The sequence below is a fragment of the Colossoma macropomum genome, unplaced genomic scaffold (genome assembly GCF_904425465.1).
Source record: "Colossoma macropomum unplaced genomic scaffold, Colossoma_macropomum, whole genome shotgun sequence".
NCBI lineage: Eukaryota > Metazoa > Chordata > Actinopteri > Characiformes > Serrasalmidae > Colossoma > Colossoma macropomum.
Genome location: NW_023494806.1, coordinates 34,478,222 through 34,491,640, shown reverse-complemented (window position 1 = coordinate 34,491,640; position 13,419 = coordinate 34,478,222). Strand labels below are relative to the sequence as shown.

Here is a 13,419-nt window from a genome sequence, read left to right as displayed (position 1 = left end):
AGATGAGCCCAAAGTTGCGATTCAGTGAATCGTTTAATCGGACAGTTTGAAAGAGTCGGTTCGGCAAACCGAATCGAACTTTCCATCTCTGTTGCACACCACACACACGAGTCAGGCTGTAACGGTCGCCCATCGCCCCGCCCACCGCGGCGCGCCATTGGCTGCCTCAGCTACAGCCTCCCTCACGCCCCGCCCACCTCGATCCACGATTGGCTGGACTGGGCTCGCGAACGCGTGACATTTGAAAGTAACGGAGGGCTGGAAAGCGAGGCAGTCTAACCGGGACGAGAGCGCAGTTTCTAACGTACTTCTGAGGAGACTGAAGTTGCGAAGTGAAGAGATGTCGGCGACAGTCGCGGCTCCAGTCTGCGAAGCCGGACTGCAGAAGAGAGACCCGCTTTTGGAGACCGTTTCTTAACCGCCCGAAGAAGATAAATAAACAGGAATGGTTCACGGCGAACGCGCGTGAGGTACAGAACGCCGAAATGCTGAGGTTAACTCCGACTAACGGACGCTGCTGCTGCTGTTTGGACCTCGTCCTGGTTCTCCTCCTCAGCACCGGATGTGCCAGCGGCCGAGGTAAGAACAGAGTTTTAACAGTAAATAACGCATTTAACAACATTTACTAACAGAAATGGCCACGACTGCCAGGGTTTGTCAGCTGAGCCGTCGTTTTGGACGGGTTTCAGCTTACTGGGAGCTCCGGTTCGCCACAGAAGAGTGAGAACTGAGGCAAGTTTGCACTCTAGTTTGTAGATATGGAGTCTGTGTTGGTAGTTTTGGTCCACGAACAAGACTGAAGTTAAGCTTTTTTTTCAATTCGCCAGCTTCTAATTCTAATTTTCCGGTCCACCTTAAATAACGAATCAGTTCCATTCTGCTTGTACGTTCGCCAGAACGTAACTGCTGCGCCGTTTAAGGTGGAACGGAAAATTCGAATCGTCGTCCGTTAACTAGTCACTTCCAAAATACACTGAAATGACTGAATATCCAGTCTAACCCTCTATAAACGTTATTCACACGTCCCTTTGAAAGCAAGAGTGATTAAGCTCCCACCTGAACATCACTGTCGTAATAATCTCAAATTCCCATAGATAGATGCAACAGGCGACCAATGCGGTGGAATCACTCCCACCAGGGTTGCTCCATCCACAGCAATGCGTAAAGGGGCTTCATTGTATGATGAATCAGCGTCCTGCCCTCCTCATGGTCTCGGGACCACTGGTGCCAGAGCCCCAGCTGTGCTCTTTTTCCATTGATGCTTCTAGAAATAAAGTTCTGCGTGCAGCTTTTGTTGCAAAGCAAACAAGAGTTGGAGCTGGACTGTTTCTCATGGTACGTCTCCTCCTGGCCAGCCTCACTCAGTATGCAAAGCCCAAAGGCATTTTTTTAATTAGCTCTCCTGGACGGTGCACAATTACCATGGACGTTGACCCGGTCCTTCTGTCTTTGATATTTTGTCACTGCGTGCATGCACTGGATGGATTGCAGCCTTTGCAGCTGTTCCACTACAGCGGTTTCCTTTTTACTCAGCGTGCACCACACGCTGCTACTTGGAGTAAAACATCTGAAGCATCATTACCAAAGCTCTGCTTCGTCCAGAGCAGCAAGGCTGGCTGCTCCAATGCTGTGCTGTACCCTCCAGACGCCACCATTTAAGTGTGGCCTCTTTACCCGGCATGCAACTCATGCGAGGGCTCACGCAACCGAGATGTCCACTCCATGGACACGCTGCTTTTAGCGAGCAGTGAGCCTGGTGGGGCCCTGGGGAAACTTTAAAAGGCTTCTTTACAATCCCAGGCCCCCCACTTCACCTCCTTTTGGCACGCAATGGATAGCCTTTATACTGCTGTAGGTGAATCTGTGAGTTGAGTAATAGATGGACAGGTTGCCTGGCTCAGCCTTGGCCTGAACAGAACAATCAACAGTGGACCACTAGGCTCACTTGCATGTAGCCATGAATGTTTCCAGGAGGTGGTAATATAAGTTTCTTGACCGTCTGCATTACAGACATAGAAGTATATTAGGCCTAAACTCTGACTTTGACCTGCTCTGCTCTGCCTAAGGCTAAATGCTCCACTTTTTAGCATAACAAGCCTGTATAAGTGGCTAAATCTGACTTTAGGGAAGACGAGTAATTGTAGCACAGTCCAGCACTTCTGATTAGCATCTTGTCCTGTTTACCCTCACTTTACATGTCCCTTATTAAAACAATAAGCCAGTCAAAAGGTGGCAACAACTTGCAGTATCATGATACACAGATGGTCCTTAAAAGAATTCAAATTATTATGAATAGAAATCACAATAAACAATCTTTACGCCAAGAAGTGTAGTTCAGAGTATGATATTGTTGACAAGCAGCCATGGATCACTGAATGAGGACTTTCAGCCACCGATCATATATATCACAGTGATTTAATTTCATTTTTTTACATTTTTGTCATTGTTTAATACAGAAACTTTATCAAGTTACCACCTCTGAAATAATGCTTAATTTATGCATGATATTCTGTGTGATTTCCACATGCTAAACATTCATTTTTCCCAAACTGCTTATCTACATCTACCAAAAACACAGACATTTGAAGCTTTTAGGACATTTAAGTAACACATTCTTTACTTTGTATGTTAGTTTTACAGCAAATCCTTTAGTAAATAGTTCAGTTCAAAGCATAACGAAGAATTTTAATAAAGGAGTCTGTTTGCCTGCCTAATTGATCAGCCGAGTTCGAGTTGTTAAGGAGTTCTTATGTAGGCTGTTTAGTACTGATGCCAGTAGTCCATGCGAAGAACGTGAAGACACATTATAATACAGAATTCAGTTGGTGCTCAGCACAGCTCAGCCAGTCAGATTTTCTGACTGTTTTATAACAAGGTTTTTAGTTCACTTTCCATTGATACTCTTACATACTTGAGACAAAAAAACAACACTTCCTCAAGGACATCTTACCATCACTGCAGTGTAGGTGTAGGTTTATGATGTTTTTTTCCCCCTGACTGAAAAATGATGGGCAAATTTAAGCATGGAAATTGTGTAGTTTCCACTACTGTCAATATTTAAGATGGTGATATTGGGAAGAAGGAGCTGGCGAAGGTCGAACTGGGTGCTTTCAGCAAGGAGGCTGCGTTGTTTCCAGACCCATAAGAGAATCCATCATCCGCTCTGGTCTGCGAGCGCGGCGGCCATGCGCTGAGGCTCTCTGCTCAAATTTACATTTAAATGAAACCAAACGACTAAACATTCACAGATGAAATACTGTAACGGTGCTGGTAATAAAAGCACCGCCTCCTTGTTTCTTGGAGGAGCGATCTACCTGGAATCGCTGTCATTTAGCCCCTAATGGCGGGTAATATACGTGTTAGGCTGTTTTCCCTGCGTAACAATGACTTTCATTTATGCAGAGCCCTGCTGTACGAATGGAGGAATAAATCTGGACACGGACGTATGACCTACAAGTGGGTTTACAGGCCTTATCGCCGCCTTGCTGGTGAATGATGATGATGGATATGGGTGTTGTAACCCGGACGATTAGTCATCTCTGCGCTCGTGGATGAGCTAAGAATAGTATAGCGCTCTTTTAAATGACCCCCATTCGGTGTTAGACCTCTTTGTCCATGGCTTGGTACAAATGGCGATATTTTTACAGTGAGGAAGGATTTGCATAGAAGCGTGTTACAGAGCCTGGCCACAGGTCATCGTCTTATCAGTTGCGTTAGGGGAGATAAAGACTCCATTGTTTTACATTTCATTAACTGAAGCCATGAGAGTGAAGCCATTAGTGTCGTCTATGGTTAAATAAGTTTTAGTTCACAGCAGTCATTAGAGTGGAGGGTGGCATCTCCCAGTCCCAGCACTCCATCATGTGCAGCAGGGAGAGCTGACTCCCATTCATCTCCATCTGTGTAGTCGTTCACACTCACTCTAGCTTAAACACACACAGATGCTCTAGAACGTCTTAAAAGCTTGGATTCCACCAAGCATGGATTCTGGTTCTGATTTCTTTACAGCAAAATCGACTGATTTCTTTGGCTTTTTTAAAAAACCTGAAGTGGAACACATTTCCAGAACTTTCTAATAGCTGCAATATACACTGATCAGGCATAACATTATAGCCCCCTTTTACCCTGTTCTTCAGTGGTCAGGACCCCCATGAACCCTCCCAGAGCAGGTACTATTTGGGTGGTGGATCATTCTCAGCACTGCAGTAACACTGACGTGGTGGTGGTGTGTTAGTGTGTGTTGGGCTGGTCTGAGTGGATCAGACACAGCAGTGCTGCTGGAATTTTTTAAACACCTCAGTGTCACTGCTGGACTGAGAATAGTCCACCAATCAAAAATATCCAGCCAACAGCGTCCTGTGGGCAGCATCCTGTGACCATCAATGAAGGACTAGAGGATGATTAGCTCATACTGTACAGCAAGAGATGAGCTATCATCTCTGGCTTTACATCTACAGGGTGGACCAACAACACAGGTGCGTCTAATACAGTGGACAGTGAGTGGACAGCAGCACTGCTGTGTCTGATACACTCAGACCAGCACAACACACACTAACACACCACCACCATGTCAGTGTCACTGCTCTGTGAGGGTCCATGGGGGTCCTGACCACTGAAGAACAGGGTAAAAGGGGACTAACAAAGTATGCAGAGAAACAGATGGACTACAGTCTGTAATTGTAGAACTACAAAGTGCACCTATATAGTAAGTGGAGCTGATAAAATGGACAGTGAGCGTAGAAACAAGGAGGTGGTCATAATGTTATGCCTGCTCGGTGTAAATAACGTTATTTGCTTTTTAGAGGGCCAATCTGGCATTTTAGTTTAAACAAAAAAAATATGTTATTTGAATGGGAAGCTAATTAGATAAAGTGCTACAATGAAAGTCAGAGGCTGATTCATTCAATGAGTCATGCACAGGTATACTACCCATTTTGATATACAACACTGGAAAAGGTGTAGGCATATAAGAAAATTTGACTTAAATCATATTTATCTGGTATTATATTAGAACAAATATTAGATCTGGCTAATATTAGAACAAATACAACAACATATAATATAGTTATGTATAAGTATTGATTTTGTACTTGTGTTTGATTAAATATTTCCAAACCTCGACTCATTATGACCTGTTGTAGTTATAGGGGTGTAATGATTCTGAAACCAAGACTGAAACCTCAATACAGTGGTCCATGTTCTTGTATTGCGGTTCTAGAAGCCCACCAGGGAACCACAAACCCCGCCCCCCCCCCAGCTCCGTAACCCCCCCACCCCAACCCGCTGCCATCGCAGCCTTTTGAGCTCTTATTATGTTATTAATGTAACAAAACTTATTTTTCATTTCACAATTAACACTATACCACATGTAAAGCACTAAATTATTCTCCTGCATCAAGTTAGGGCAGGCTGTATACCATGTTCTTCTCTGTAGTGTTCCAAATTGATTTAATTTGATTTAAACTTGCCTTTATTCAAACAATATATGGTGTATTTACAAACAAAGACACATTTATTTCCCAGATACTGTTAATGTAGCAGCAGCATTCAGTTACAGAATTTTATAAAAATTGCCACACGGATTGATCAAAATCAGAATAATAAACTGTCTGATTGCTTGTTTGGAGCAGTCTGATTTTGACAGATTCATATTAAAAACATCTACGAACTGAGAACTGAAATATGTGACATTTTGTTTCATCGTGAAACTTATAGAATGTAATAATCATGTTTGAAAGATTCCTCATGAGCTAAGGTGGAATGTATTGTATGTTAATTGTTATCGCCATATTGGTCTTGGCAGTGCTGATGTTGCAGAAGGCTGCAATGTGCTAACCAATCGCTAAATGTTTTTATTATGCGCCATAAACATCCTGACACTCAAAATGGGTTTTGAGTAATCAGGGCATTTACATGATCCAGCAAACGTGAATAATGTAGGTCAGTCTTTCACCACTCCACATCAAGAATTTACTGATGTGTGTTTAATATATTATTATTCGTACGTAGAAATGTAATTGTAGGGTGGAATTTCATCCACATCGTGCAGGCCTATCATAAGCACTTTGAGTCTCAGTCGTGGATATGACATGCAACGTCTCTTGAGTGCAGCAGAGATGCAGCAGTGTTTGATGGAACTGTGACAGACTGCATCAGTTTGCCCGCCTTTGTCTTTTCCCTTTCGCTCTGCCCTTCGGCTGTTGGCCTCAGTCTTTCCCCTGCCCTTCCCAAGGCTATTGAAGATGATTACAACCCACTGGAAGAGGAAAAAAATCTAATTGAGTGTGAAAATCGATAAGGAAAATATGAGGAACGTTGCACAGTAGAGGACGCTCTGTGTGTGTGTGTGTGTGTGTGTGTGTGTGTGTGTGTTTGTGTGTGTGTGTGTCCTCAAAGGGAAGTGAAGTATGCTTACACAGGGGACTAATTAAAGGCGGTACAGAATTACTTGCTGTAGGTGACCATGTCATTCAAAGGGAAAATCTTTTTGTAAGGTGCAGAAACACAGGTTGAATTACAGCCATTACATTCATTTAGAGGAGGCTATAGTCTGTATTATGTTGCCAATAAATTTAGAATTCTTAATGGCACACAGCTACAACTTCTATCTGTTACATAAGAATACATAAGAGCCAAACGTTGTGTACTACAGTTGAATTGTTCCAACCTCAGACAGTTACCACTGAAGCAAAACACTGTTACTCACAAGATGTTCTTTTTTTTCTATCTATCTATCCATCCTTCCGTCCACACTACCCTCTGCTCTTATAGCCTTCATGTGAGGAACAGCTATGCAATGAAAAAGAATACCCAAAAAAGCCATGTTCTCAAAGTTTCTCTTTGCACTTTATACACTTACATTTGTGGTTTTGTGACAGACTTTTTTTTTCTGAGAAGTAGTTTGCTGGCACAACTGTGGAGAACGTTTTGCCTCTTCATGCTCTCTCAGGGATGGGTATCGATAACTGGTACTAAATTGGTACTGGTTTCTGACTGGTCAGTTCTGAAATATCGATAAGCTCCTGGACAAACAGTGCTGCTATCGGTATTTGTGTAACCTTAATTCATTCTACACAGCGGGCATTTTCATATTGTCGGTACTAGACTGGATCAGCAGGAGGGGGGCTCTGCTCCGTGTGACGAAAGCATTCACATGCCTCCGACTGTCTTTGCCATTTCGAATGCCGACTGTCATTCTGTGCTTTGTGACAGGCTGAAAGGGTCAGACGTTCAAAAGTGTGAGCTCACTTTATTAAATGCAACGGTAATGAAGATAAATGCAGTACATTGAAAATGGTAGAGGGAAACACGAGCAAACTTAATGAAACACTTACAAATACAGCATTCTACAAACCAGAAACACTGCAGCGTGTTTGCTTTAGCAAAGCAGCCCCTGCACCTACGTCTTCAGTGAAGCCTCCCAGTGTTACCTTGTCGAAATCTCCCACCGTTTTGCATATTTATAGGTAGTTTCCTGCGTAAAACTCTGGATGTGATATTTTGATAGCTTAAGTCACCTTATCCAAAATGCTACCAGAATTAAAACTACGAAGCTGAAGTTTTTTTCCCATCCATCTTAACTGGTGCCTCAGACGTAATAATAAGTGCTGCCTCATTTAAGGTGGAATGGAAGCCAACTTGAGCGTAAACTGCAGGAGGGATAAGTTGATAGTCTAAATGTCCGTATCAGAAAGTTTTGCCAGCATTAAAAGGGTAATTACGATGTTCTGATAGCCTAAATCAGCTTATCTGGGGGAAGTAGTAGTATTAAGCTGTGTCTGCACTGAATTATAATTTGTTGACCAATAGCTAGCACAGCATAAATTGCTAAATGCTAGGCAGCCTAAGTTTGAGCTTAGTGTGAGCTGTTCTGATAACCAGGGGTTACTAATTTTGTATTACTTATGGTTGTTAATATTTTCACATATTTTTATGTCATGTCTTTGTTTTTTGCACCAAATTATGGACCAGTAGTACCTATAAGAGGATTGATAAGTATAAGTATCGGTAAGCAGTATTGGTATCGATATCGGTATAGATAAAACAATAACAATACCCATCCCCTATTTTCTTCCAGGCAAGTTTGTCACAACTCTGGTTGTTTGAAACTGTTTAATTATTTTTAGGGATGCAAATAATCCTATGTTCATAAATGTAACTACGGTTGTTAATGTGCTTTTTTTTCTGAATAACATTAAATGTGTTTCATATGTTCATTTTGGGCTCAAGCTGAGAAACAACAAAGTCATTTTTCTTATTTGCTCATGTTTATCATTGGTGCCAATAACTCTCCAGCGCTGTCTGTCTGTCTGTCCGTCTATCTGTCTGTCCATCCATTTACCCACCTACCTACCCACTCATCTACCCACCCATTTATCTGTCTGTTTTAGTAAATCTGTTGCATCTTATTTGAAACCGAGCCGTAAGAGGAAAAGGCCAGCATCCGGCCTGTCCAGTGCTGCTTCTTTGATCCAGATTATGAAATATGACGAGATGATATAGAGAGGCAGCCGTCACAGCGTTGCGTTTTTTTTTTTCCAGCGGAGAGTGTGAGAGAAAGAGAGACAGACAGACAGACTGATAGAGAATGACTGCAACCTTCACTCTACACAGAGTTTGATTTACAGCAGTGTCGCTGGAAACCACCTCATTTAGATATTACAGCCCTGGGGGAGACGTTTCATTGTCTCGTGCTTAGCAACGTTGTTTTTGTCCTTGGTAAAATGTTCTACTGTAAGATGATTTGTTATGATCAAATCAGCAGCAAGTGCCCCCCCCCCCCCCCTTTCTTTCTCATTTTTGTCTGTCATGTTTTGTGAGTCTGCATGCATTAGTTTATCTGCCTAATTTATCTGGCCTTCACTAGTGCATGGTGATAAATTGTCTATATCAGTGTTGGTGTACAAATGTATTGATTTTTACTCAGTCGTGTGAAACATAAGGACGTGTCAAGTAGCTTATTTTTCGGCACAGAAGAACAAGAAATTATTTTAAATAAAAGTGTGGCAGCACTAGTACATTGGATCTCTTTGTCCAAATGATCCATATTGGGTATAGTGAAAATGTCTTCAAGTATCATGATGTGATGTTTTTGCTTTATCGCCTTCAACCAGAGAGGGTTCTGCCTCTGATAGAATTGGGGATAATGCCCTGATTGGTCCACGAACTGTTTACAATCTATAGTCTTGAACCTAACCTGCCCTCAGCATAATTTTCCATGGCAGCGTATCCCGGCAAAAAGGGATCTACTGCTGTGAAACGGAAAATCAAGGCTTAGATTGAACTAAATTTAAAGTGAGCTGGCTAAGCAAGAAATCCTGCCTCACGATACTGTCTAGTAACATTTATTAGTACATTAATTTGGTGTAATTGTAAGAGAAGAAAACAGTCCTACTGAAACAAGCTACGTCAGATTTTAAGACATTGTTTTAGAACAGGAAGCACGGAAGTTAACTTTTTATTGCTTAAATATCATCTCATATACTTGGAAAATAACACAATGTTAAATTTTATTGACACCTCTCAGCACAGCCCTTGACTAAGACATAATCATAAACACGCATGTACAGCCAAGCCTGAATTTGGGCTCAACCTGCTGACTTAACAACTGAGGCATCTAAGGCACTGATGATCGACTCAACTCAGTTGTGTCCACAGTAAAGCCCACAGTAAAGGCTCAGAACACGTTTTCACCAGGTAACTTTTACCATATCCATGTGTACAGATGGTGCCCAGCAGATGAGCTGTTTACAAGGCTGCTTTACAACTGGCTCCTCTTTAGTCAGACGGGCACGAAGCATCTCAGATTTACTCGCTCGCGTCCTGCTGCGTTATTTACGGCTCTGTGAAAACTTGCCATCCTCCCGTAACTTGGTTTATACACGTGTCATAAAAGTGAACAGGGAAAACGGCCTGAGGGTTTCTCTTCTTGTTTACGTTGACGTATTTCTTTGTTCCGTATCTTTACTACATTTCAGACTCTTGCAATCACACCAGAAAAAGGGACAAAGAAGGTTTAATATATAATTTAATGTGCCGCAACATTTCAGCAACATTTACTCTCACTGAGTCTAGTCCCAAACTGTGAGTACTTCTTGTTTTAGAATGTTTTTAGGTCAATCATTCAGAGGGCTTTGTGTTTACATTTTCAGGCTGTCATGATTAATCGATTAAATATGATTTCTCCATTTAAAAAATCATTGAAAAACTGCCTACTCCATGAACTGGCAGTGATTGGTTAGTATTTTACATGATAATAATGCATATTTTTCAATCTCTTAATGTTCGCTCTTAAAATGAGAAACAGAGCCTGATGGGCATTTTGATTTACAGTAATGTGCAAAACTCCAACCTCGTTTTATTTAATTTTCAATCAAACGGCCATTACATTTAAAGTATAAGATAATCCACTTGCATAAGGAAGGAGAAAGTCAAAGGAAAAGAAATGATTCCTAACACCCACCTGCAACACCTGGTAGACCCAACAAAACTGCCCCCTTCAGATAAACAGCACTTAAAGCTTTCATCTTTGAGAGAGAGGAGAAAATCAAGCTGCTTCAGATCTGAAAACATCCACAGGTGTTTCTGTCCATCCTTCCACTGTGAGAAGACGACTCAGCGCTATGGGTCTGAAAGGATGTGTCACTGTCAAGAAGCCTCACTGAGAAAAGGAGACGGACACATCAAACAAAGAAGCTGAACAATGGACTGACCACCCCAGAGTCCAGACCTCAACATCATTGAATGTGCTTGGGATTATTCGCCTGACTTCAGCGAACAATGTGATGTAATTGCAGAGAAAACGAACAACTGCAGACGTTGCGCGGAGGCTTTGTTTGCCGTGTCACATAAATGGCAGCTGGGCGGACGAAGACACTACGTGACAAAGCCTCTGATTGGATGATAGAAAAGAGGTATGCCATAAAACAAAGGTGGACAACTTTGAGGAGCTTCGGCTTTGGCAGACACGCTAATATTTCACTGTGAAACGCGCATTTGTTAAATAAGCAATGAATATCTCCTAAATGTAAGATGCTAAGTCTGTTATTCAGTAATACTAACTAGTATTAAGCACAGGTTTACAAGAGGACGAGGCTGAAGTTGGCTTTCTTTTCGCCAGCTTCTTGTTTGAATTTCCCCGTTCCACCTTAAATGGTGGCAGTATTCTGAACTCAAATGTTGCCAGTTAGAACTGTGTAAGAAGCCTTAAGACTGAACTTTGGAGGCCTTAAGACTGAACTTTGGAGGTGTGGCTGCAGGTTTCTTTGAAGAACTGTAAGCAAGTCTCCAGAAAAGAATGAAAGCTGTAATAAAAGCAAAGGATGGACACACTAGATACTGAAAAAAAAATTATATTTAGTTGTTGAAGTTTTATGCTTTTGGTCTTGACACTGAAAAATGAATAACGTAATAAATGGCCATTTTGACTGGAAATTTACTCTCTGTCTTTTACACAGTATTATATATGCATTTTTTCCCACATAATGGAAATGAAGTCTAACTAAATATTTCCTAGTTTTTTTTGCCAAGTAAACCACTGTGTAATCTTGGAAAGGCTCTGTATGGTTTGTAATTGTTAATCTAAGCCCATTTTTGTTGTTTGCCATTTTTAAAACATGATTAACTGTTAAAATAATTGGGAAGTTATTTGATTAACAATATGATCAACACACTGACAACCGTAGTATTTTTAAATAATGAATTTCAAGCATGCTGGAACCGTACTGTTACCTTGTTTCAGCTGGAAAAGCACTGAAGGACAAGGACGAGGAGTGTTGCATAAGCTTCGGCAAGAATCTGAACAGACTGCATCAAGCCCTCCGTCACCTGCTCAATCTCTCTGTCTGTGTTCAGCATATGGATGCTAAGCTGTGTTTGCAAGCTTCTACAGAGAGAGAGAGAGAGAACGAAAGGCAAGGCCAGGACGTGTGAATGAGAGAGAGAGTCAAAAACATGCAGTTAGTCTGTAATTATTAAAGTCCACGTAATCCAGACATGTTTGTGCAGTATAGATCCTGGCGTACTTTACTCAATCTGTCTTTTCTGTGTGGTTATGTCCGTTTACTCGAGACTGAATCATGCTTTTTCTGACTAGTGTGCTTACTGTACCGCACTGCTCCAGTGGGATTGTGTAGGGTTGGATAACAGCAGTTCAAAAGAGGCGTTAAGTGTGTGGGGGGTGTAAAACTTTGATCATTATGCCATTCATTGATTTTTGGTCTTTTTTTCCAGTGTTGTTTGTTTGATTTTCCTTCTTTCTGGAAGCCCCCCCGAGTGGTGCCTATGACCTCCTATATCTCCTACAACTCGTCTGTTTTACATACCCTACCCGTCTCCTATTTGCTAGGGGGATAGAAATTCTCGCCTTTTGTGTTTTTCTTTATTTTTCTTTTTGCTTAGCCTCAAGGTATTTTCTCCTCCTCGTTTCTGTTGTTTCCAAGTTTCGATCTTCGCTGCCCTTTTGTTTTGTAGCGGGGTCAAAGGTGCCATGAGCGCGGCTTACAGTAGGCTGGGCCCGCCTCTCACTGACATCACACCCCTCTCGTACCGTCTCTGCGGATGCTGAGGTGCAGCTTTGTTGGTTTAACCCACACCTACTCTGCAGGTCATGCTAATTCCTAAGCTTTTGAAGCTGCATTTAGGAGTCAGAGAACTGGAAGAGGACAAAAGCAAAGCAGGACTGCAGTAATTTTCCCGGGACTAGATGTGTCTAGCTGGAATGGAGGTTGTAGTAATAATGGGTTGGAAAGCATTATGTGCAGAAATATGAAAGGAAACTAATGTTCGAGTCATGATTAGGGATGCACCCCTAAGGAATTACTCAGCCATAGCCATGCAATACCAATAACTGACCATTTATTGCATTTAAAAACAGGTTAACACTATAATTGATATGTAAAATGTGTTGACCGTAAGGTTAAAACTCTAAAGATGGATCATTGATTAATTTTTCATTCCGTGACAGACAATTAGTGTGCATGAGGATAATTGGCGCAGCATGCTATTGGTTGTAATTATCATCTGTAATTAGAATATTAGAACAATAATAGTAAGAACATTTTTCAATTTATTAGTGAATAATATATCAAGGGTCTGGCGGACGCCTACGCCGACTGCACACGTGTCCTGTGTCCTTCATGTTGCTCTTCGCGATCGCAGTGATTTAATGGCATGCAAACAGGGGAAGGCGACATACAAAGACAAGTCATCTATCTGATGGTAGTGTAGTGCATACTCAACCTGCTCCTTGTCTGCATGCATGATCCAGTACCTTACTGAGTAATAAAAGCTGCCTTCAGTCCAGGGGCAAGCGCCAGCACAACAAAAGCTAATGTGGAGACCACTGAGTGGCCTACGCCTGTGGCTTTACGCAGTGGTTTGTCTTTGGACTCGGTTGTTTAAGGTTCGAGTTTAGCTTCG

At 41.9% G+C, this 13,419-nt stretch overlaps 1 protein-coding gene across 1 annotated transcript in view; it reads left to right on the top strand.

The window, feature by feature from the left end:
- Positions 1-290: 290 nt before the first annotated feature.
- The window catches only part of unc5db (unc-5 netrin receptor Db), a 235,336-nt gene continuing 222,207 nt past the window's right edge, over positions 291-13,419 (top strand). Inside the window, exon 1 of the mRNA XM_036598580.1 lies at positions 291-579. Coding sequence (XP_036454473.1) covers positions 486-579 — 94 coding nt within the window. The 5' untranslated portion in view covers positions 291-485. The remainder of the gene's footprint in view (positions 580-13,419) is intronic.